The sequence below is a fragment of the Erythranthe guttata genome, chromosome 1 (genome assembly GCF_056151865.1).
Source record: "Erythranthe guttata isolate IM_541 chromosome 1, IM_541, whole genome shotgun sequence".
NCBI classification, from domain to species: Eukaryota; Viridiplantae; Streptophyta; class Magnoliopsida; order Lamiales; family Phrymaceae; genus Erythranthe; species Erythranthe guttata.
The window spans coordinates 54,034-78,289 of record NC_142533.1 but is presented as its reverse complement, the minus strand read 5'-3'; the positions used below and the strand labels follow the sequence as shown (position 1 = coordinate 78,289).

Sequence of the window (24,256 nt, the reverse complement as noted above, 5' to 3'; positions counted from 1 at the left end):
ACCAGTAACCACAAAAGAATCATCACTCAATCGCATATTAATAATACCATATGGTATTTGCAATTTTTTTGTTAGAAATAATAATTATAAGTTGGAAAAAATAAGTAAAAAGTAAAACCCATATGGTTAAATGTTTTGGGCTGGAACAAATAAATATATTTAATATTTAATAATATTAATTATAGGGCTTGGAAAATACAATTTTGTGATTTTGTTCGCACACTATAAATTCAGAGCAGCAGTACACTTTTGTCCCCCCTCACACCGCAGGTGGCCGTTTCACAATAGAACCACCATTTGCATTCTCGCTCTGCGCTGTCTCGATTTCCTAATCCGCGCACATCTCTCTATCGTTTCAATTTTGTTTTTTTTAAATTTCGTCTGCACTTTGACTGAGAGTCCACAGACACACACAGTGGTTGTCAGGTAAACTTGAAACTCCGCTCGCATGCACTACAATTGTACATATAATCGTAAACCCTTCCGCCCCCATTTTGATTTCTATTTTTTGATTGAAAAATTTACATGAATTTGCACGCATGTTGTTTGTGTAGGAAATGGCGAGTTTGGTTGAGAGATTGCGGGTTCGATCTGATCGAAGGCCTGTTTACAACATAGATGAATCAGATGAGGAGTCTGACTTCGTAAAGAGGAAATCCGCGACGGGCGCTTCTTCCGACAAAATTGAGAAAATTGAACGCCCGGATGTGGTAATTCTTCTCTTCTTTTCGGCCTGATTCCCCCTCCCTTTTTAATTTTTGTTCCTTAAACCCCCTTTTTTACTGACCCCCCTATATCATGCATATGTATACCTGCTACAATTGAACGGCCTGATGTGTTTCTTCCTTTATTCTGGCTTTTGGGACCTAATTTTGTACGATTTAGAAGGAAGATATGGGCACATTTTCGGAGATTTCAGCAACTTTGGTTTGGGAATTCCTTTAATGATTCAAAACAATATACACCATCTAAAAGGAAACCATATTATGCAAGTCCGGTCTGGAGAACGTTAACAAATTATTTTGCATCATTCGATCTTTCCTTGTTGTTGCTGTGTGCTACTGGTTTTCAGTAAGGAGAGCACCGGTATTTGTTTGTTTGTTTTTTTTTTGTTAGGTGCAGATATTAAATAAAAGTATATTTTGTTGATACAAAGGTGCTTTTATTACCATGTAGTTTTTGGACAGGAACTCTCACTTCCTTGTGAAAGTTTTATAATCCTACTTGGCCTGTTAGTACACGTGGCAGATTTCGTGTCATATCATTATTCTTTTAACTTATTGGCCGTTGTGCCATAAACTAGCGATTTACCTACGTTCTTATCTATTACATTAATGAGGAGAAAGAGAAAATTTAAGTAATCCGTACATTTACCTTCTCGTATTTCAGTTAGTTATTAACCAAGAGAAGCAACAAAATGTAAAGTACCTTCACAAAATCTGATAGCAGTTTCTATACGTCAGCTAGATATTAAATTTGACGATAGAAAGATATCAAGAATCCCTTTCTATGATCCAACAAATAGAAGTCTATGGATAATTGAGAAACAAAATTGAAAGACACAAGATTCGGTGTTGAATAATTATGATTTTAATGCATAATTGATATGGCCTTGTGAATCTCTCTGTATATCGAAACATAGATGATTAATAAATATATTATACTTCCTTTTTTGAATTGGAACATTTTATAAATACAATTGTTTTGATTTACGTACATTATTTCATTGCCTCATCACATACTATTTATAGAAGAAAGATTCTTGTCAAGCTTGTGGAAATGATGATAATATTTTGAGCTGCGAGACATGTACCTATGCTTACCATCCTATGTGCTTGCTGCCACCACTCAAAGGTCCTCTTCCTAACAGCTGGAGATGTCCCGAATGTGTATGTCTTTTGAACCCATAGTTAGAACTCAGAATATGGAAAAATGAGGTTTGGGTCTCCTAATCTTGTTTAGATGATGTGCTTTGACAGGTTGGCCACCTCAATGAGCTCGAGAAAATACTCGATAGTGAGATGCGTCCGAGTGCTGCAGATAACAACGATGCGTCGAAGCTGGAATCAAATCAAGTTTTCGTGAAACATTATTTAATAAAGTGGAAAGGATTGTCCTACCTTCATTGCACATGGTAGAGTTTCTCTATCTTTTCTTTTTAAATCTTTATTGACTGTTTTCCAAAGCATGGTACCTTTTCCAAATTGAATGCATTATCTAAAAGTGACAGTATGCAATATATCCTGTTGTTCCACCATTTGCAACTTCAAGCTGTCAATTATTTGGAGGGAGCCATTATATCAATTTCTTTAACTTATTTCTTATATGTATAACTACATACTTTATTTTTCTTCAGGCATCTGTAAAACGTTGAGTGACCTTTAATGTCATTTATATGCCAAACAAAGGTCTAGTTTGATTTTGGATTGTGGAGATGTATCTTTAATAGGGCTAAAGTTTTCGCAATTTGTTTGTCATGTTCAGTATTTATTCTCATATTCTGGATAATACTATTGTTTCAGGGTGCCCGAGACAGAGTTTCTTAAGGCGTACAAGTCAAATCCTCGATTGAGAACGAAAGTTAACAATTTCCACAAACAAGCTTCGTCCTCAAATATTTCTGAGGATGAATATATCCCTATTAGACCAGATTGGACAACTGTGGATCGAGTTATTGCTTGCAGGTCTCACCAATCATTTGGACAACTGTGGATCGAGTTATTGTTTGATATATTCTTTATGGAGGAAACATATAAATTGTGGCTTTTATTGACAATCTTTGGTTACTCAACGAATATATCGAACATTGGTAGATTAAGTAGTATTCAACTGGTTATATGGCGAAGAATGATTCTGGTAATATCGAATTTTAAAGTGAAATATCAGTGTAAATGAGACATTCTTTTGCTCATACAACTTGTTTAGGAAATGAGGAGTAAACCATGATATCCAACTTAGAATTTGGAAAGTTGATTCTTGGACAGATCTTTGCCTTTTGAGTCTCTCTGGTCCTATACTTGGATCCAATATGTAGCTGCATTGAAAAGGGTCAAGTGCATGAGTAGAGTTTAGAATCTGAACTTTGGTATTGTATGTTTGGTTGCCTATTTGGCAATGGAATGTGTTTATGCCCAAATACAAACTTCCATATGGTGGTGTAATCCACCATGCTGGTTGTTGTATTATTCAACATTCCAGACCTAGTCTTTTTACAGTAAATAGAGTTTTATTTTCTTTTATCGTAATGTAATGCAATGAAATTAATTTATTTTCTATCACAGGGTCTATGCAGATTATTGTAGTTGTGTTCAATGTATCTTGCTAATGCCGAGTGCTTTTATTCTCAATACAGGGAAATAGATGGAGAGAAAGAATATTTTGTGAAATGGAAGGAGCTTCCATATGATGAGTGCTCTTGGGAGTCGGAGTCAGACATTGCATCCTTTCATAAAGAAATTGAAAAATTTAACAGAATTCAGTCTCATTATGACAAGGTCGCTGTATCAAAACAAAAGAGCAGCCTACGTGATGCCATGGAACCAAAGAAAAAACAGAAAGAGTTTCAACAATATGAGAGAAGTCCTGATTTTCTATCTGGAGGTACATAGTCTCTTTATTAAATCGAATTCAGTCGTTTATTTTGACATAATCAGTCCTTTTCTTTTATTTATATATTTATTATTTTTTTTTAACTCTGTTATTATCTCATTGAAATCAAGGTTCATTGCATCCATACCAGCTTGAAGGGTTGAATTTCTTACGTTTTGCTTGGTCCAAACAGACACATGTGATACTTGCAGATGAGATGGGACTTGGTAAGCTATATATATATATATATTTTATCGAGGAACTTGGTATATGTTAGCCTTCGAGTTTTACTGCCTTTCAACTATCTTTCTCTTGCTTTATCATGAAGCAGAATTTCCATTTCTATAAATCTTTTTGTTCACAGGCAAAACAATACAGAGTATTGCCTTTTTAGCGTCTCTGTTTGAGGAGAATATATCTCATCATCTTGTTGTTGCTCCTCTTTCGACATTAAGGAACTGGGAACGTGAATTTGCCACATGGGCTCCTCATATGAATGTTGTAAGTATTCATGAGTTTCGGTTGGAAAAGATTAGCTAAAGAGTATGCTTATGTTTGAAGTTGCATTATATTATCGGGAATGTACTTAGTAAAGAGTTAACTGCTGCAGGTGATGTATGTTGGCACTGCCCAGGCACGCAATGTGATCAGAGAACACGAGTTTTATTACCCTAAAAATCAAAAGAAGAGCAAGAAAAAGAAATCTGGTCAATCTGTCAGCGAAAGCAAACAAGACAGAATAAAATTTGATGTCCTTTTGACATCTTATGAAATGATCAACATGGATTCATTGTCATTGAAACCTATAAAGTGGGAGTGCATGGTGAACTGACATTCCCTTGAGTTGTGACTGTTTCCCTGTCTATTTTATAATTTCTCTTGAAAATTACTTAACATGTCTGTGCAGATTGTTGATGAAGGCCATCGTCTTAAAAATAAGGATTCAAAACTTTTTTCTACATTGACGCAGTACTCTAGCAGGCATCGTGTCCTTTTGACTGGAACTCCTCTTCAGGTAATTCCATTATGATTTAAGCTGAAACTCTACTGTAGTTTTGTTGTTTATGCATCTAACTCGTATACTTTCTGTTTTTATATAAATGTAACAGCAAATGATGATTTGGTTTGTGCAATACCCTCAGTAAAGTTAGTTTACGAACTAATTTACATGTGTAGTTTATGTCTAGTTTGTGCTTGGTGGAAAATGTACACATAAATCTCTCAACCTGATTCAAATGAGTGATTGTTGCGCATCTGTCTCCAGTGACAAGTCATACATAAGAAACCGCTTTTAGTATTATATGTACTTGGGTATAAGGAATGGACCTATCATTATTCAGTAATCATGCCAGAGTTGCTACTGTATTGATGCCAATATTCTAAACTACTTATCTGTGTAGCAAAGCTAATGACTCTCTGGTGTTACTGCGGGCCAGAAAAGAACAGTTCCGTTTATTTAATCATCAGAAAAATTATCGATAATTACTCACAAATCACAAATTGATCATGAGTGTTGCTTGTCCTGTGATCCAAACAAGATCTTTTGCCGTAGTTTGATCTTTAGAAAACTTATCGATAACCACTCATGAAGCATAAAATTGATCATCTAAAGCAATTTCTGCTATCTAATTTTTCATGTATCTATATTTCTGATTGAACTCGTGTTGCAGAACAACTTGGACGAACTCTTCATGCTTATGCATTTCCTTGATGCAGGAAAGGTTAGTCCCTGCAACATGGGCATTACATTTTATTATTCTTGAAATGAGTGACATGATTATCCACAGAGTTGGCATGACCTATTTTTCATATCAAAATGCTTTTCAGTTTGGAAGTTTAGAGGAATTTCAGGAGGAGTTCAAGGATATCAATCAAGAGGAACAGATTTCTAGGCTTCATAAAATGTTGGCTCCGCATCTCCTACGAAGTACGAACTGAAACTTGTGTGTGTGTGTGTGTGTGTTTTGAAATTGTGAGCACATTGTATATTACAAAACTAATGTGCGAGCCTGTCCCAAAATGTTCATTATACGACAGCCCTCTATGACTGGAGAGAGTTTATCATTGAGTTGCAAGATGCATAAATATACAATAATGAACATTTGCTAGCACCTTTAAAAATAAGAAAGAGAAATATCAACCTATGAGTGAATAGATACTATATACCATCATTTAATGAACCTTGCAGAAATCCTCAATAGACGAATAAAAAGGAATTTTCAACCCTTTTCGAGGAATGGTTTCAATCTGCGATCTGATCGGTCTATTAATATTCCCTGTTTATGCATATATTGACCATCTTGTACCATCATGGATCGTTGATGTCACTTTATTAGCTGCGAAAGATGGGCCCATGCAGATCTATGAACCGCTCATATTTACTTGAGGCTTTAGATGGAACTATGATGTTGAAGGCCTTAGTTTCTTTTAGTATTATTCTCTTACTATGCATCATATCATTTTTGTACTCATATGACTGTATATGAATTTTTACACTTTGATTGCAGGACTAAAGAAAGATGTCATGAAAGAGCTACCTCCCAAAAAGGAATTAATTTTGCGTGTTGAATTGAGTACAAAGCAGAAAGAGTATTACAAAGCAATCTTGACCCGCAATTACCAGATACTAACTCGCAAAGGTGGTGCCCAGGTAAGTTGTTAATTGACCATCGTATTCAACTTCTCATAATGTTCTATTTAATATAATTGGCTTAGTGTGAGAGAAGTACTTAGTTAACAATTTTGATTGCTAGATTTCCCTTATAAATGTGGTGATGGAACTGCGCAAGCTCTGTTGTCATCTCTTTATGTTGGAAGGAGTTGAACCGGAAGATACTAACGAGTTTCACAGGTTATATATGCATTTTACTCTGGTTTCCTAGATTTTTTGTTGGTTTAAATTGAAAATGGATTTGGTGACTGCATGAAATTAATTTTTGTGTCATCTCTGTCTTTTATTTTGACTGCTTGCTCTTGTTCTGTAAAAAAACTATTCTACTGAAGACATAAATATGAATCTGTTTCATTTGATGTACAATATCATAGTTTTCCTATTCTCAAGATGGATACATTTTAAAACTTTTCTTCTGACAATGATATTTATCTCAGGCAACTGTTAGAAACATCGGGAAAATTACAACTTCTGGACAAGATGATGCTCAAACTTAAAGAGCAGGGCCACAGAGTTTTGATTTACTCTCAGTTTCAGCATATGCTGGACCTATTAGAAGATTACTGTAACTATAGGGTATGAATAATTGAATGAATGAATGTATTCAATTTACATGATATTTATACGTGCGGCAATAATTCCAATTTTTGCTTTTTGCTATTCTTATATATTTCTCAGAAATGGCTTTATGAAAGGATTGATGGAAAAGTTGGTGGAGCAGAAAGGCAAATTCGAATCGATAGGTTTAATGCTAAGAATTCATCAAGATTTTGTTTTCTGCTCTCAACTAGAGCTGGGGGATTAGGAATAAACCTCGCTACTGCTGACACTGTAATTATATATGACAGGTAATCCTAATGTTTTAGTGTGTAATGGCATGTACCTCCAAATTATTGCACTGTATTCATTTTTGTATGATCATGTATCTTTTCTCTTTTGATATATTTAATGTTGCTAGAACTATGCCAAATGTTGCTTCAAAGAAAACAAAATAAATGTATTTATGTCTCTTTGCTTGCGTATTCTAATTTCGTATGGGTATGTGGTAATCGAACATAAAAATTGCAGCGATTGGAATCCTCACGCAGATCTGCAGGCAATGGCAAGAGCTCATCGCCTTGGTCAGACCAATAAGGTTACTCTCATTGTAGATTTCGCAATGGAAGAATCTGCATGTTCACTGCTTGGCGTATACATGATTTTAAAATATGCTTCTATATGTAGGTAATGATTTACAGGCTCATAGCACGTGGAACCATTGAAGAAAGGATGATGCAGATGACAAAAAAGAAAATGGTTTTGGAACACCTAGTAGTCGGAAGGCTCAAAGCACAAAATATTAACCAGGTAAAAGTATTTTAGTCTAATTGGAACCGTTTATTGCCATCGAGTTATCCCAATTTTTCATGCTGCATAGATTTACACAGATAGATATGTGTTGCTGCATTGTATTTCTACCACAAGGTCATAGATGGATCTGTGTTGTTTTCTTGTATTTATGTGACATGTTCCTTTACTCCTTTTGTGGTAGTCTTTTAGAAAAATAAAAAAAAAGTACATTATGTAGTATCAAGAAGATTAATGGTAAGAGATATCAACTGCTGAGACTTGATTTTTCAATAGTTTTCCGTGGTATTTATTCCCATCCTGTGCCTAATATGAATTAGTTCTCTTGAAGTCAATGAAATTTCCACCATCAAAGAATGTAGATGTTATAATATTTTGACTTGACAATTAAATGTCGATAGACAATATAGGTGCTAGTATTATTTATATTCGAAATGGTAGGATGGGTAAAGGAAAAGCCATTTAAACTAAACCAAGTTCATCATAAGTACTAAATCGATGTATAAACTCAAGATTGATGAAACAATTTAATGAACAAATTTTTGACAGTCGTGTATATTCAATACACATTATTAGATTTATAAGAATAAAATTCTTCGTATTAAACAAGAAAACCTAAATATTTTAAGAAAAATGAGAAAGTATATGTAATAAATGCTATATAGTATGGTGGCTCTGGGGAAAATTCTTTCTATACATACTAGATTTGGAAAAGTAGATTTTTGTTTCCGCAGAATCTTATTCCCCAAATGATTTTCTTCCCATCAGATTTTCCTTTTTCTTTTTCTCTAGTTTTTCGTATCTGTCATTTTCCAGCAAATCTCCCTCTATTTACATGTAACAGTGCTAGTGCTTACGCGTCCTCCCTTTTATATGCAAAGTGCATTCCACATGAATGATTTGGTTTCCTAAAATCAGATAGCATTTACAGAATATGTTGTAATTTACCTATAGAATCTGATAGGAGTTACCATCCGTGGTGAGTTTATAAAATTTAGTGAAATACCACAACTGGAGGGCATTCTCCAGTCTTACGACTACCTTTCTTATATATCTGTTGACATATTTGAGGATTTTCTTGCTTATATATTTATCGGAAGAAGTCAAGTTCTCCTCGGTGTTCTTTTTGAAGCTTCTTGTTTTGATATATTTTGATTCGGGTGCAGGAGGAATTAGATGATATCATAAGGTATGGCTCACAGGAGTTATTTGCTGATGATAACGATGAGTCGGTAAAATCTCGTCAGATCCATTATGATGATACTGCAATTGATAGGTAAATTAATTTTCTCCGATGTTCCACTGGATGTACTATTTGCATTATGTGGTTAGTTTAAAACGTGAATGCTCTGTGATGTAGATTACTTAATCGTGAACAAGTTGAAGATGAAGAGGCTCCATTGGACGATGAAGAGGAAGATGGATTTTTAAAAGCCTTTAAGGTTCATAATTACCTGAATTTCAGTATTAATATTGTATATGTCACCACATGACTTTTGTAGGTAGTTGGTCATAACTCGTGTGTCATACCATCTAGATCTAACATGTGATACTGTGTTTTTTGTCGCGATAGTTTATGAAACCATCATTTCAGTTAAACGGGTACAATAACATGGTAAGAAAATTTGGATACCATTATTCAAAACGGAGATATTATTGAGTACTATTAAAATCTGGTCCCTATAGTTGGCTATGGTTTTCCCCAATTGTTGATTAGGGTTGCTGCGATTCAGTTTGAAAGAATGACAAGGTAATAACTGAAGTCATCAAGTAGTTTTCGACTTTGTTATTGGTCCTGGGAAAGTGCTTAGGTCAGATTTTCCTGTATCTGAACAACTTCTATTTTTTGAATATTGGAGACTTCTTTTTTACTTGTTTATTCGTCTTTACTCTATTTAATATATTCTGCTAATGAACCCTCATATTCTAGTGGAAGCTAAATGAAGCTGATGTCGCAGGTAGCAAATTTCGAGTATGTTGATGAATCGGAATTGGCAATAGAAGAGGAAACACCTTTGCCAGCACCAGAGATTAAACCCTCGGTGAACAATTCTGAACGAGCAAGCTTTTGGGAAGACCTTTTACGAGATAAATACGAAGTTCACAAAGTGGAAGAGTTTAATGCTATGGGCAAGGGAAAGAGGAGCCGCAAACAGGTATGTTTTGGAATTCTATTAGTTTTTTGCCGTGATGCTCACTTAAATCTTAAGTTGCTTATTGTTAGTACACTTCTCGAAATGCGTGGATAAGAAAAATGAAGAGCATGATAGTTGATACACAATTTAGGGTTGTTTGATCAAGTGAAGCCCATTCAACATATGTGTTGAGTAAAAACAAGATATTTAACAAAACTCCTAATTACTCTTTTAATGGCAATTGGAATATTAACTCCTATTTATCAATTATCTATGTTACGTCAGATGTTCTATGAATACAAGATATTTAATGTTCCAAAAGTTTAGCTTGTGGTTTTCACCATTCTGGGGTTTTATAGTGAAACATATGTGCAGTATTAATTATCTTGTTTTTCATAGTTCCTTTTGTGTTTGCCTTATATATACTTGAGTGCAGATGGTATCTGTTGAAGACGATGACCTTGCTGGTTTGGAAGATGTGAGTTCCGATGGGGAAGATGATAACTATGAAGCCGAGTTAACTGATAACGAGACAGCTGCAGCTGGAGCTGCAGCTGTCAGAAGGCCTTACCGAAAGAGAGTTCGTGGTATGGATTAAATACTTATTATTCATTAATTGATGGGACGAATGAGACAGTGCCTAACTATTTTTCTATTGTTCAATTTTATCACCAGACACTTCAGAAAAACTTCCTTTGCTGGAGGGTGAAGGAAGATATTTACGAGTACTGGGCTTTAATCAAAATCAGAGGGCTGTGTTTGTTCAAATATTGATGAGGTTGCATTTTACTCTCGAGTTCTCATCAAAATTCAATATTAAATTCCATTTATTGCTTTTCTTGCCTCTTTTGCTCTTTTTTGAGTAGATAAATCTCGAGTTCATATTTTTTTCTCAAAGAATAATGTTTGTATCTGAACCGTGTGTCAGGTTTGGAATAGGTGACTGTGATTGGGTAGAGTTTGCACCACGTCTAAAACAGAAGACCTATGAAGAGATCAATGAGTATGTGATCGGTTTATTCTACTCCACGTTTATCTTGAAATGTTGGTTGCATCGATATCTGTGTCAGAGCAGCTACATTGGTTCAGGCATCTTGGACTTGTATTCTTCGTCATTATGGCTTACATGCTTTAGAAGCTGATGTCATGCAACTATATATGACATTTGTTTCAGTAGTAAATCATGGTTCTGCCCCTGCTTGTAGAATTGGGAAATCCTGAAGATTGGTGACCTTGTCCATTGGACTAACTCTTAAGCACAAATTAGTCCAGCGTGAAATGCTTTGAATCAAGTCTCTTATTAAATGGGCTAATAGTTTGTTCTTTCAGCGAATGTACTTTTGAATGCTTTTTACAGTTAGCTACACATGTGCTGATTAGTATTAATTGTTATGCAGTTATGGGAGACTTTTCTTGGAGCACATGAGCGAAGAATTAACTGATTCGCCTACGTTTTCAGGTAATTCGGCACTACAAATATCTCTATTCAAGTACATTTAGTTTATTAGTTAACCAGTTGAAGGATACATAATTTCTGTTGGTTGCAGATGGTGTACCCAAAGAAGGATTAAGAATAGAGGATGTACTTGTCAGGATAGGAACACTAACTCTCTTCAGGGAAAAAGTAAGGTTTTTATCCTGAAGAAAAAATAGTTCCATTGGTCTTATCACTCGATGGCTTTTTTTTTTTTTTTTTAAATTTATTTATTGCTGTTGTCTTTCAGTGATAATTTTTGTCTTGACATCTTGTGTTATTGGATAGAAAGGAGTGTTGCTGTCATTAACCACTTGAACTTGTGAATGTACAGTCCTAGTTAATTATTTAATAAGACATTTCTGAGCAGATTGTGGCTAGCTTGCCTTATTTTGTATAGCTATAACTTTACTAGGGCCAAGGTAGAATCTTCATATACAATGTCGTAACTTTTTCGGGCTACATGTATATATAGCATCAAATTGAATTCAAAACAGCTCTCCAAATCTGCATTTATGACAATCTTTCAGCAACCAGGCCTTTTGAAAATGACGACATCTATTGGCTCCACATATATTTGTATGTATGCATGAGGCCATGTATTTTAACACTGTATGGGTAAGAAACTAATAAAAAACGTGTGAACATTTCCTGCAATACCTTTTATACAAACTTTTATGCCTCTTTTAACTTTTGAAGACAGGATGATATCTTGTATCATATGATTAGTGGATTATGTTGCATATTATCAACACCTTAGTATTAAATTACAGATATCTTCTCATGCTCAATTCCTGTTTGATAAAACTTCTTTGGGTTGGCAGGTCAATGCTTTATCAGAGTGCCCTACCCTTTTCACGGATGATATTATATCCCGCTACCCAGGATTGAAAGGAGGCAGACTTTGGAAGGAGCACCACGACCGCTTGCTGCTGCGAGCAGTAATGAAGTATGATCCCTTTTGCCTCTTTCTCTTCAGCTTTTTTTTTTTCTTCTCGATTTGAAGTTTCATGACGAAGGGGGAAACAAACATATTATTATCAACATAGAGTCTGAATCCAACGTGGTTGGGGTAGATGTTGTAGCCTTTAAAGAATGAAATTGTCCAAATATAAGAAATAACTATCAAGCATTATCCCTTTCTACAATTAGTTGATTTTTCCTTGCAAAATATGGTACTTCCAATCATCTTCTGTGTCTATTTTAAATATTATGATTAAAGCCGCGTTACATGTCATTTGATTTAATAAAGCCATCCTGTAACTTTTCCGTGTATTAATTTGATTTTTGTTGTTTATCTGAACATCAAGACATGGTTATGGAAGATGGCAAGCAATTGTTGACGACAAGGACTTGAGAATACAGGAAGTCATCTGTCAAGAGCTGAACCTTCCGTTTATCAACACACCTATCACAGGAACTCCTCAAGCACTAAATATTTCTTCAGGGGTGTCTCAGGCACAAGCCTCTGCTTCGGGAGTTTCTCAACCACATGTCCCTGCAACGGGATTTTCTCAACCACAAGATGGTGTGAACTCGGAACATGTTGAAGCACCTGCACAGGCAAAGGGAGCTACTGGGGGAAATGGTTCTGGAGCTGATGTTGCACATGGAACTACTGATACTTCAACCAGACCACAACTTGTTCAAGAACAATCTATGCTCTATCATTTTAGGGAGATGCAGAGAAGACAAGTGGAGTTTGTCAAAAAAAGGGTGCTTCTTTTAGAAAAAGGACTCAATGCAGAATACCAGAAAGTATATTATGTAAGTCTTTTATATTAGTATAGGTGGATTTTTATGCATTAATGGTGGTAGAAGTAGTACAAAAATGCTTTGATTGTAACCTGGCATGCTTTGTTTATTCCTTTGTTGGATCTGTCCCTCTTGAGATGCTATCACTTTGTTAAATTTTGTTTGAGGTGTATGCTTTTATTGACGAATGTCATATTTACTCTACTGCGAGGTCAATATTTATGGTCCACCGCACGTTTTCTTTTTTTAAACTAGATGATTCTTTTCAGGCTGATGAAAAAACAGATGAAATTCCAGTTGATGGGACTGGGCACAGCGTCAGAGATACAAAAGTTTCAAGCACTGGGGAATCAGATGCCCAAATGATGGATCAGTTGCCTCAAGTTGAAATAATCTGTAAGTTTCTTTAATTGGTCGATAAAACTTGTCTGGAATATTTATGTAGCTAAACAGTGATATAAGTTAACTGAGACTAATGAGCTCTTCTTGTTCCCAATCTTTTGTGAGGTTTCCCTGTTATGTGTAGTAATATCTTTTCTTAAATTTCCAAATGCATAGTATACTTTAGGAGAATGGAGCTATATATCATCAGTCACATGACTTAAGGTCTAAGTTATTCATATATCTAGAATTTGACTTTAACTTAAAAAAGTGACAGTCAGAGTTTTGGGATTTATTTTACATTGAAAGAATCTAATGAAAATCTCCAAAACTTTCCTCTCGATAACTTATTATTACTAAAAGAGTGAAGCTATGACCTGTATTTATATCCCGGTAAATGCAGCTCCTGAAGAAATCTCGGTATTTGCTTGTGATAAAAACTCGGATCGCTTAGGTATGGCCAGAATCTATAACCAGGTAAATTCTATTGATAATAAATGAGTTGCAATGTTAATTTGAATGTTGTCGATAGAATATAATTTGGGTACGACCATGCAGATGAGCAGGACAGTGGGTGAGAATGGACCAGATTCAGGTGAAGCATATAATAATAGAGCTGCTAGTTTGAAGATGGGAAAAAGTATGGGTGTTCTTCAAGTTTGTAATGAAGAGATAGACCAAATACTTTCATCAGTGCAGCTGAGTTCGTATATGGATAAGCTGAGCTGTAAAGCGGATGATGACAAGGAGCAAGTTGAGAATTTGGGTTCCTCCTCATCTACACTTGGACAAGTTATGGATACAGATACTAGTGAAGCAGAACCAACAAATCGAGATGGATCTGTTGATATAGAAATGGAGGACAATAAATCTGCCACCCCTTCTTAGCTCATCATCATCATTGTGAACTAGTACTTGTTCCAATTTATTTTGAAATTCTTCCAGAAACTACAGAATATATGATGGACTACAGATCGTGAATTAATTAGTTAAATTAAAAACTATATATTGTTTTAATATGTTGTGTGTCTGTTTGTTTGTATGCATGGACGATTGTGCCCATAGATGTTACTCTTAGAATTGATTGTTTTATCATGAAAAGGTTGTTGGTTGTTTAGTAGCTTACTTTGATCATTGTTTTGATTGTTGCGCACCCTTTTCATTGTTTGTTTCTTGTCCGAACAAATTGAAAACGCACGTGGAATGAATATACCTTCTACAAACAGAGCTTCAGGGAAATTCTGATTGGACAAAAGGTTGGTTATACGCATATTAAATCATATCAAAGGGTTGTACAAATGATTTGTCATTAAGTTGTTCCTCTTACAATACCAAAGGGTGGCATAGAATACAACAACCTAGGAAATTAATTATTAGCTCATACTAATAATCCTCTCCTTGAGCATCAACCTGCATATAAATTCCCATTGTCCTGCACAACCATGATAATATGACCAACTAAATTAGTAGGTCAAGATGAACCATTTGGAGAGGATGCTTTGTAGGATCATCAAATGACATGGTTCAGATGATGAAGATAACTAAAATTAGTAGGTCATGATGAACTGTTTAGAAAGGGTACTTAGTAGGTCAAGATGAACCATTCGAAGATGGTACTTTGTAGTGAACCACTCCGCTATGTTCACTAGCGAACAGGGGGATGAAGTAGACGCAGTTCGACATTGTGCGAAAACCCCATATTTGGAGTTTATCAAAGTCAAGATCCAATGGATCGCGATGGACACATGTATGAGGGTTCGCCCAATGGCCACAAGGGTCGAAGTGGACCGAGAACCCACTCTTAATGGGCCAAGAGTTCGCCCAATGGTCAACAAGAGTTGAAGTGGGCTGAGAACTCGCTTAGTGGGCTATAAAGATTGCTCCTGTCGCACATGGTATTCAAGTTACATACAATATTCCCAGTGTTACCGAACAAAATATTATATAATGTGATAAAACGAAAATATAACTTATCATACATACAAATACAAAAAAAAAAAAAAAATACAAAAAAAAATAAAGGGGGACGATAGATGAATTAGTAAACAAAAATAGACGCAACCGACGGACAATAGCAGTAGGTAATTTGTAGAGCAGTTGACAATTTGCTGTAAACATTTCCTTCATTTTCACGCACGCCCCATCTCAATTCCCGTATATATTATTGTTTCCCAATCCATCCACCAAATTCGCACATATTATTCTTTCGATTTTTGTTTTTCCTTTCCCCTTCTCCCTGTTCTGTATTAAATCAATAATCCACACACGAATCCCACTTACCTAGCAGTGGAGAATTGGATTGAGGAAATTTGTGAATCCAGAAAAAAAAAATGGATCCTCCTAGCTCTTGGGATTCCTTGCGTAAACAGGTATGTAATTATGTTTTCAATTATCCGATTTTTCTTCTCTTTTATTGAGAATTCCATTTGTACGCTTTCGATTTTAGGGTTTCCTACATTTTCATGGTTATGTTGTTTGATCGGATGATGATGATGATGATGATGATGATGATGCAAAAACAATGCATTATGCTAGATTTGTTCCTTAACTCATCATAGAGTCATTTGTGATGTTATGCTCAGAAGATCTTTAATCACGTCTGCCAAATAATGAGCATTGTTGGTAATTGTATCAGGAATTTGTCTTCAAATGTTCTCTCAAGTGTAAATCCTGACAATGTTTTTTAGACAACTCTTTTATTTTTAAATCTCCACAACCACTTTGAGTTTGTTGTAAAACTTATATACATTAATATGTTGACTATTATTTTCTCTCTTTGTCTGAAATCTGACTGTCACTGTCCCTATTTTGTTTACGTCCAACTAGGCCCGGAAACTTGAAGCCCAGCTGGATGAGCAGATGCATTCATATCGTAAATTAGTATCAACAAGAGTTAATGATTCTAATGATAATGATGTGGAATCTGGAATTGGTCAGCTCTTGAAACAACTTCAACAAGTAAATTTGCAAATGCAAGCTTGGGTTTCATCTGGAGGATCTGAAATATTTTCTCATACGTTGACTCGACATCAAGAAATTCTTCAGGATCTTACTCAGGTTCATATAATTTGATTACTTTTACTATCTTAAGAACCTGTATTCTAGATTCTATCCTTTTAGTTAGGTTCTTAGTTTCATCCTCTTTCAGATAGCAAAACTTTTTTGTTGACTAATTTGTTAAATAATTACAATTTTGTTGGCTTAATATATCTCACTCAATCCAATTTTGAGGTTATAGGAATTTAATCGACTCCATTCCAGTCATAGAGCTAAGAAAGAGCACGCATCACTGCTTGAGGATTTTAGGGAGTTCGATCGTACAAGATTAGACCTCGAAGATGGTGGTGGTTCCTACGAACAAGCTGCTCTTCTGAAGGAACGTGCTTCCGTCCATAGAAGTGCCGGTCAGGTAATAACTAATATGGTCTATGTGGACTCAAAGTTGAATGACAAGTTTAGTTAGTAGGTGTGATTGTCAAGAGTTGTTAATGTGGTGCTTGAGGTGGATACACATGTTACTTTAACAATTATTTTGAGCATAGAACACGACACTGGAGTATAGAGGCATGTGGAAATGTTGATTCAATTGTGAAATATAAATAATATTTGTACGATCAAGGATGCATAAATTTTAAGCAAGTTTTACATCTGAGAAAAAAACTATTGAATTATCTTGACACCATGAATCAATCTTTTGCTGGATAGCACAACGAAGAGAGATAATTTAAACGTGAAACATCACTATGCATGTTTTAGGGATAACTTGGGGAATACTAGGGAGTTGTCAGTTTTATGAGAAATTCTGAAGTTCATTGAATATCACTGATCTCCATGGTGATGATGCATATTGGAAACAGTGTGGCCTTTGGTTCAGAATATTGCAACCTAGTGATAAGACCTCCTTTGGTTTAGAGGGTTGCCTGAAATGGTTGACCTTGCTTGTTTAGCGTAGTTCTTAATATTAGGAAATTGGAAGAGTGACAAAGGTTAAATTCAAATAACAGATTGAACATAGTTCAAAATGCCCCGAGAGAAAAAGTGTGCCTGATTCGAATTTCAAAAGCAATGGGTTGCAATTTCCCTAAAATAACTGTGTCATGACGCCTTAAATTCTCAGTTTTGGTACGTGGTGGATGTATCATTGTTTCAAATAGAACATAGATATGTACGAATGTATGTAAATATGATAAGGGTATTTGGAAAAATCTTGCTCGACATTATATGTGCTTCCTGTTATCTCTTGTATATTAAGCAAGTTACTTGGAAAAGCTCAGCCTATTTTGTTTTGATGTAGATGGACTCTGTGATATCACAAGCACAAGAGACCTTAAAGTCTTTGGTGTTCCAACGTTCCACATTTGGGGGCATCAACTCAAAGCTCAGTAATGTCAGCAGCCGCCTTCCCACGGTAAGAAAATTAATACAAGTTATTGTTACATTAGTTGATATGTTGTGACACTTGAGAGTTTTGCAGGTGAATCATATACTCTCAGCAATAAAGAAGAAAAAGTCCATGGACACCATCATACTCTCCTTAGTTGCATCTGTCTGCACATTTCTGATTTTGATATACTGGTGGACCAAGTAGAGGAGTTTTCACATATGAGATGATCTTAAGGCTGGTATACTGTTTGTACATACATATCCTATCGGCTTGTTGCTGGATTTTGTTTGTTTACATTTATCATGGCATCTGAGGTTCAATTGTATCACACCATTTTATTCAAACAAAATTCTATTTATGACATTTGTTTCTCACACAGAAAGTCATGATTCGCATTCAATGATTACATATGTATTCAACTTTTGATTTCTGATAATTTAGACTGATCATTGGCCGATGCATGCACTGATTTGCAAACATGGAGGAGATAAATGATTTGTTTTGATATCATTTATCTAGTATTAATTAGAGTCAATTTCCCAAATATCACAATTCATGCACAAAAGAAACAGTCTTTATATGTGCATCTTTTTCACCGGAACACACAATTAATCCACAAATGTTTGTTTGAAAATGGCATACAAAGAAAGAATTCGCCCAAAAGGCACAGAATAGCCTCTGCAAAATTTGAAACATAAAGGACACATGATATGTTTATGAAGATTCAACAAGATGAATCTAAATCTACCTAGTTCTCAAAATAGGATTGGAGCTTTCCCAACCACTGTATAAGCTCAATCCTGTCTTTGTTGATCATATATTTATGCAAAAACTTGGCGAGGCCATCATTTACCCCCCTTGTATCCAGGAACTTGTAAAACTCATTCCGGAGTTGGGTATTTAAATTCCTGCAAGTAACAGTTGTGAGTAGCAGCAGTGCTAGTATCCGAATAAATTAACTAATGTGCGTGTGTACCGCACCTAATGTCCGGACCCATACAAGGTTGAGATGGAGAGTGTTGTTGGTGTGGCTGCGGCTTGAATATAACAAGTCTCTGGATTTCTAAAGAATCTGGCCAAGCTGAGCACACAAACTCCATAAAGTGATCACTTGTTTCTCCTTTCCATATATCAACCACCATGCTGATGTGAAGTCGAACATCTTCTGCATCTTCTGATTTTGGAACAAGAATCGAACCATCAAACATTGTTGCTTCAATTTTAATATTTTCATCATCAGCTGATTTCCCCCTCAATGTAATCCACTGTTCACCGGGTCGATCTTCTACAATAAATCTATTGAACTGCGCCACGGGCTTCAAAATTATCAAATTATCAAATTATCAAATGCAATCGACGACTGGGACACAAGGGAAAGAGAAAAAAAAAATTAAAGTACCTGGTGAGGAGGAGCGTAATCATAATGGTATTGGATCTCGTTTCTCAGGATCCTTCGTATCTTCGATGAAGGTGACGGGTGAGTTTGAAGGGATGTGTTATGGGCCCCACGACGGCATACACTTTTTGTGGAAGGGGAAATCCAATTGATGATGGAGGGATTAAGCAGTGATGATCTGCGGCGTAAGCCATTGACGAGAGCTCCCCCCATTTACGCCCAAATATATATCAATCAATCAATTAATCAAGGTTTTAGGGTTTTGCCTAGCAATTCAATAACTTGTGCTGCGGAAGTGGCATCTGTTTGTGCTTCATTACGGAAGCTGATCGATCCAGACAGACTATTTGCTTCGTGGGCTTTCTTATTTGGGCCGCAGTTTTTTTGGTCACGTAACAAACCAACGGTTAAAAATGAAATCGATTATTATTATTTATTATTAGCAAGTGAAGAGACACTTTGTATCGCTGTCTCCTCCTGTGATTTCTCCGATATCCATCTGCTCTTCCTCTCGTTTCTATCGCTCGCTGCTGCTTCATCTTTCCTATTTGGTCTGTAAATTATTCAATTGTATTTTATTATGTGTGATTTCTCATCCCGATCCATCCATCCATACATTTTCTTCGATTATTGATCATTCTTTTATTCTTCATCTTTACAGCTCTCCGGATATGGCTTCTTCACCGATTCTCTCTCTTGCCTCCTCCACTGCTTCTTCTGCCTTGCCTTGTCGCCGCCGATTCCTACACAATCTCAAGGTAACCTTTTCTTTCTGCGATCCGAATTTGTTATCTGTTTTATTGAATTCCTGGTTTCTATGGTTTACCAGGCAACTTCCAATCAAATGACATTTCTCGGGAATGATCATATCAACTCAAAGGTGCGTTTTTAGCCTTTTTGCTCCCCTATGCACTTCAATTCTCTGAATAACTAAAGAAACAAAGTTCATCGTATTTACTTGGAATATCAGATTTTTTGACCTTCATTAATTACGTCTTCTTTATAGCAGTCTTTCTTTAGGACAAGCATGAGCGTTGCTGTTGAGAATTCCAAGTTCACTGACATAACAATGGCTCCCCCTGACCCCATTCTCGGAGTTTCTGAAGCATTCAGAGCAGATACCAACGAAATGAAGCTTAACCTTGGTGTGGGTGCCTATCGTACTGAAGATCTTCAACCCTATGTGCTCAATGTTGTCAAGAAAGTAAACTGCCTCATCTACTCTTGTTTATACATTATACATTACACTGGTTTTCCTATAGTGGCCAATGCTTCTACTACATATTTTATTTTAGAATAAAATATATTTTGACCACGCTTTTCCTTTTATAAAAAAAATTAAAAATTATAGGCAGAAACTCTTATGCTGGAATGGGCAGAAAACAAAGAGGTACTTGTTATTTTAAATCAAAGATTATGAAGTAGCATCATTTCTGGGTTTTGTTTACTTACAAATATCTATCGCAACGTGTAGTATCTACCGATCGAAGGTTTGGCTGCCTTTAATAAGGCTACAGCAGAATTATTATTTGGAACAGAAAATCCTGTTATTCTGCAACAAAGGGTAAGAAATATGCAGTTTTCATTTTTTATTAAAGAATTGTTATTGGTAATCAGAATGAAATCGTGAGTTGTAAACTAATTCCATTTTCTTGTCACAGGTTGCCACTGTCCAGGGTCTTTCAGGAACTGGGTCTCTGCGGCTTGCTGCAGCGTTGATAGAAAGATACTTTCCTAGTTCTAAAGTTCTGATATCATCTCCAACCTGGGGTATTTGCTAACATACCCTTTCAACATTACTGAATAAGATGTTGGTTTTCTTAGTCTGATTAATTATGTCTCTGCAGGGAACCACAAAAACATTTTCAATGATGCCCGAGTTCCATGGTCTGAGTATCGCTATTATGATCCGAAAACGGTCGGTTTGGATTTTGATGGGATGATATCTGACATAAAGGTTACTAAAACCATATTTTCTTCGAATCTACTTTTGAATTGTGTACCCTCAACTGAATTAGTAATTTTTGCATCAGCTCCTTGCTCTTTGTAACTCATGCATTGAGCAACTTGTTCCAGTAAATCAGTGTCTGTTGATTCCATTAGTTGTATGATCACATATTGATATTTGGTGGCTAATCATGAGTTTACTATGCCATGTGTGGCTGTATCTTCTCTTTTCGTGATAAGGGGGAAAAGGCCGTATTGATCCATCACCTTAGTCCCATATACTCTTTGAGCAACCAACTAGAATGCTCTGAAGCCCCAGCCCCCTCAAGTGTTACTAATCCCACTGCAAGATTGTAATTAGGAGGTAACTGGCAGACGTAATATCAGTTGGTATGGTCCTTGTGACAAGCAAACCTCAAAAGCTCTTTTAGTTATCTGTTATCTGTTAAAGGGGATAAATCACCAAAGACCATTTACCCCGATAATATAGCTCATCCCTTTCATTATGAACCAAGAAGGATCTTTACACAATCTTCATGAAATTAGACTCTAATAGTTCTGAATTTTGCTACTCCGACTCCAACAGAAGTAGGTTGCAATCATTATGTTCTGTCTTTCTAAAGATATCTGCACCTTCCCTTCTGCAGCCTAACAGTTTAGTAATTTAACTTCTTTCTTTTCCTCATGTACAATCAAGTTCGTGTATGCTTTTTACTCCGTTTCTGATTAGGCAGATCAACTCCTTGTTTATTGTTTGAGATGCATACGACTGATGGTTGTTATAGTCCGAACTTTCTCTTCACCTCAACAAACAAGATAAATTATATAATCCCAAAAGAAGCAATCTATGGTCCACTTTTTGAATGAAACCTCTTGAATTCAGGCAGCTCCAGAAGGATCTTTCGTGTTACTTCATGGATGTGCACACAACCCAACTGGCATTGATCCCACTCCAGAACAATGGGAAATAATTGCTGATGTCATTCAGGAAAAGAACCATATTCCATTCTTTGATGTTGCCTACCAGGTACTCTTTTATTTGACTTACGATTTCTTTGGATTTAGGGCTCGAATCTATACTTTTGTCACTAGCGCTCCATTTATTCTGACATCATGGGTGGTTAATACAACCATGTTAAAGTTTAAATTCATGAGATTTGGAAATCATAGAAATGTAAATATGTGTGTATCCCAATCTGAATGTAGGGTTTTGCTAGTGGGAGCCTTGACAAAGATGCATCATCGGTGAGAATGTTTGCTGCGCGTGGTCTGGAACTTCTAATTGCTCAGTCGTACAGTAAAAATTTGGGTCTCTATGCAGAAAGGATTGGAGCTATAAATGTTGTCTGCTCGTCATCTGACGTCGCACATAGGTAACAAGAAAAGGATATTTCTTCTTTTTTATTTTCATATTGTATTGAATTTCAGAAGGTGCTTTAATAGATTGAGGTAGAGTGCATATTCATTCATGGAATTTGCTGAAGATTCTTCATGTTTGCGCTTTGCGTCAAAATTCAACCCCACTCTGTACTTCCATGAAGATAGACCATGTTCACGCTTCATGCCAATTTTTTTTTTAAACTTTGTATTTTCCGCAAACATGAACCATGTTTACGCTTCCACTCGAATTTTGACTTCTCAATTCTTGTGTCAGTTTCGAGCTCCATCCCCTGGCACCACACAGTATGTGTAGCACATTTGTAACAGTAAAAAAATGTTGGCTGCATGTTTTAATATCCCACGTGATGTTTGTACTTTCAACTTGGTGGTTGTCTTTTTCCATCTTGTTGGGCATTCTGTAATTTTGGAGTGTTAGCATTTGAGGCTCTGACTACACTGACAAGCAACTAAAACAGTAGAGGCACATTACATGTAATAGTTTCAGGAAATCTCTATGATGTTTGCTGGCTGTGCTAAATCTAATGATTTGTCCCGATCCAATGTGAAAAATCCTACAATAGACTGAGGATAGACTTTGAGTGCTGGGACTCTTTGGTTGTCCTTATTGAGGGTTTGCTTTAGAGGTGTATGATATTGTTGGAGTATTGAATCAATCTCTGAAAATAGTTAAGAGTGACTGGTGCTGGTTAATGCAGGGTAAAAAGCCAGTTGAAAAGACTTGCACGGCCAATGTACTCAAATCCTCCCATACATGGAGCCAGGATCGTCGCTAATATTGTGGGGAATTCAGATCTCTTCAGTGAATGGAAAGAGGAGATGGCATCGATGGCTGGAAGGATAAAGAGTGTCAGAAAGAAATTGTATGATAGTTTGTGTGCAAAAGATAACAGTGGGAAGGACTGGTCTTTCATTCTCAAACAGATTGGCATGTTCTCATTCACTGGCTTGAATAAAGCTCAGGTATTTGAAAATACGACATACATATTTTCTCAATTTGGAATTTTGTGTGACTTGTGCTGATATTTCTACCCTTTGGCTGAACCAGAGTGACAACATGACCAACAAATGGCATGTATACATGACCAAGGATGGAAGAATATCATTGGCTGGATTATCGTCAGCCAACTGTGAATACCTTGCTGATGCTATTATTGATTCATACCATAATGTTAGCTAGAAAAGATCTTTATATATATATATATATATATATATATATATATATATATATATATATATATATATATATATATATATATATATATATATATATATTTGATAATAATAATAACAATAATGGTTTAACCCTGAGAGAGAGTTTTGGTTGCATTCAGATTTACATTAAAAAAGTATGCTGTGATGATGCATTATTATTTCTTATCTATTCTTCTTACAAACTTTTGAAACATAAATTTATTTATAACTTTCTGTGACTTCAAGTCAACTGTGTACTGGACAACTATTTCTCTTCCAAGTATAATTTGTTTCATCATATTTGCCTGCTTATCGACATTGTGACAATGAAAAGGAGCAATATTTGTTTGTAATGTCTTTTAACATTTAAATGATTTCATTAATAAAAATGTGTACTATAGTTAATGATTGTTTTGTGATCTAAGCTTGATGATCAACTTTCTCTTGCACTAGTTGCTACTCATGAATAAACATTTTTGGTGCTATATATTTGAGTGTTAAAAAAATTAGTAAAAGTATAGTTTTCATTCGTTAAGTTTGCAGCGATTTCACATTTGGACACATTTGGTTCCTCATGTTTAAAAAA

At 35.7% G+C, this 24,256-nt stretch overlaps 4 protein-coding genes across 5 annotated transcripts; 3 read left to right on the top strand and 1 right to left on the bottom strand.

Moving 5' to 3' along the window:
• Positions 1–181: 181 nt before the first annotated feature.
• Positions 182–14,476, top strand: LOC105977066 (CHD3-type chromatin-remodeling factor PICKLE). 2 transcript variants are annotated; one of them, XM_013002326.2, is made up of 31 exons: positions 182–426; positions 555–710; positions 1,752–1,889; positions 1,980–2,134; positions 2,523–2,684; positions 3,353–3,600; positions 3,720–3,815; positions 3,953–4,089; positions 4,199–4,411; positions 4,496–4,603; positions 5,259–5,309; positions 5,416–5,515; positions 6,096–6,238; positions 6,342–6,439; positions 6,697–6,835; positions 6,938–7,107; positions 7,328–7,394; positions 7,484–7,606; positions 8,773–8,882; positions 8,967–9,048; positions 9,565–9,762; positions 10,178–10,328; positions 10,417–10,519; positions 10,670–10,744; positions 11,139–11,200; positions 11,289–11,365; positions 12,040–12,164; positions 12,526–12,982; positions 13,240–13,366; positions 13,755–13,828; positions 13,910–14,476. In XM_013002326.2, exons 2-31 carry the CDS (start codon positions 558–560, stop codon positions 14,237–14,239), a joined length of 4,272 nt encoding a protein of 1,423 aa, XP_012857780.2. In that variant the 5' UTR covers positions 182–426; positions 555–557; the 3' UTR covers positions 14,240–14,476. The 2 variants fall into 2 exon arrangements, with proteins under 2 accessions (XP_012857780.2, XP_088680289.1); XM_088824163.1 differs by having other exon boundaries at positions 191–426; positions 10,405–10,519.
• Positions 14,477–15,323: 847 nt separating this feature from the next.
• GOS11 (golgi snare 11) lies at positions 15,324–18,117 on the top strand. The gene is made up of 5 exons (XM_013002325.2): positions 15,324–15,720; positions 16,178–16,408; positions 16,590–16,760; positions 17,646–17,759; positions 17,826–18,117. The coding sequence occupies exons 1-5, from the start codon at positions 15,682–15,684 to the stop codon at positions 17,937–17,939; spliced, it is 669 nt and encodes a 222-aa protein (XP_012857779.1). The 5' UTR covers positions 15,324–15,681; the 3' UTR covers positions 17,940–18,117.
• Positions 18,118–18,287: 170 nt separating this feature from the next.
• LOC105977064 (uncharacterized protein At2g39795, mitochondrial) lies at positions 18,288–19,444 on the bottom strand. The gene is made up of 3 exons (XM_013002323.2): positions 19,135–19,444; positions 18,717–19,051; positions 18,288–18,643 (listed from the first exon to the last, which is right to left on the bottom strand). Exons 1-3 carry the CDS (start codon positions 19,342–19,344, stop codon positions 18,484–18,486), a joined length of 705 nt encoding a protein of 234 aa, XP_012857777.2. The 5' UTR covers positions 19,345–19,444; the 3' UTR covers positions 18,288–18,483.
• A 115-nt stretch (positions 19,445–19,559) lies between these two features.
• ASP5 (aspartate aminotransferase 5) lies at positions 19,560–23,715 on the top strand. Its single transcript, XM_013002322.2, has 12 exons — positions 19,560–19,682; positions 19,793–19,889; positions 19,961–20,011; positions 20,141–20,335; positions 20,483–20,521; positions 20,606–20,695; positions 20,793–20,901; positions 20,979–21,088; positions 21,962–22,105; positions 22,285–22,451; positions 23,175–23,439; positions 23,525–23,715. Exons 2-12 carry the CDS (start codon positions 19,803–19,805, stop codon positions 23,654–23,656), a joined length of 1,389 nt encoding a protein of 462 aa, XP_012857776.1. The 5' UTR covers positions 19,560–19,682; positions 19,793–19,802; the 3' UTR covers positions 23,657–23,715.
• The last annotated feature ends 541 nt before the right edge of the window (positions 23,716–24,256 follow it).

Coding starts and splice junctions, on each gene's coding strand:
- LOC105977066 (XM_088824163.1), top strand. CDS start 558: ATGGCGAGTTTGGTTGAGAGATTGCGGGTTCGATCTGATCGAAGGCCT. Junction 5,310..5,415: donor ATTTCCTTGATGCAGGAAAG/GTTAGTCCCTGC, acceptor AATGCTTTTCAG/TTTGGAAGTTTAGAGGAATT. Junction 10,745..11,138: donor ACCTATGAAGAGATCAATGA/GTATGTGATCGG, acceptor ATTGTTATGCAG/TTATGGGAGACTTTTCTTGG.
- GOS11 (XM_013002325.2), top strand. CDS start 15,682: ATGGATCCTCCTAGCTCTTGGGATTCCTTGCGTAAACAG. Junction 16,409..16,589: donor TTCTTCAGGATCTTACTCAG/GTTCATATAATT, acceptor TTGAGGTTATAG/GAATTTAATCGACTCCATTC. Junction 16,761..17,645: donor TCCATAGAAGTGCCGGTCAG/GTAATAACTAAT, acceptor GTTTTGATGTAG/ATGGACTCTGTGATATCACA.
- LOC105977064 (XM_013002323.2), bottom strand. CDS start 19,344: ATGGGGGGAGCTCTCGTCAATGGCTTACGCCGCAGATCATCACTGCTT. Junction 19,052..19,134: donor ATTACGCTCCTCCTCACCAG/GTACTTTAATTT, acceptor ATAATTTTGAAG/CCCGTGGCGCAGTTCAATAG. Junction 18,644..18,716: donor TGTATGGGTCCGGACATTAG/GTGCGGTACACA, acceptor TGTTACTTGCAG/GAATTTAAATACCCAACTCC.
- ASP5 (XM_013002322.2), top strand. CDS start 19,803: ATGGCTTCTTCACCGATTCTCTCTCTTGCCTCCTCCACTGCTTCTTCT. Junction 20,336..20,482: donor TGCTCAATGTTGTCAAGAAA/GTAAACTGCCTC, acceptor TAAAAATTATAG/GCAGAAACTCTTATGCTGGA. Junction 20,696..20,792: donor CTGTTATTCTGCAACAAAGG/GTAAGAAATATG, acceptor TTCTTGTCACAG/GTTGCCACTGTCCAGGGTCT.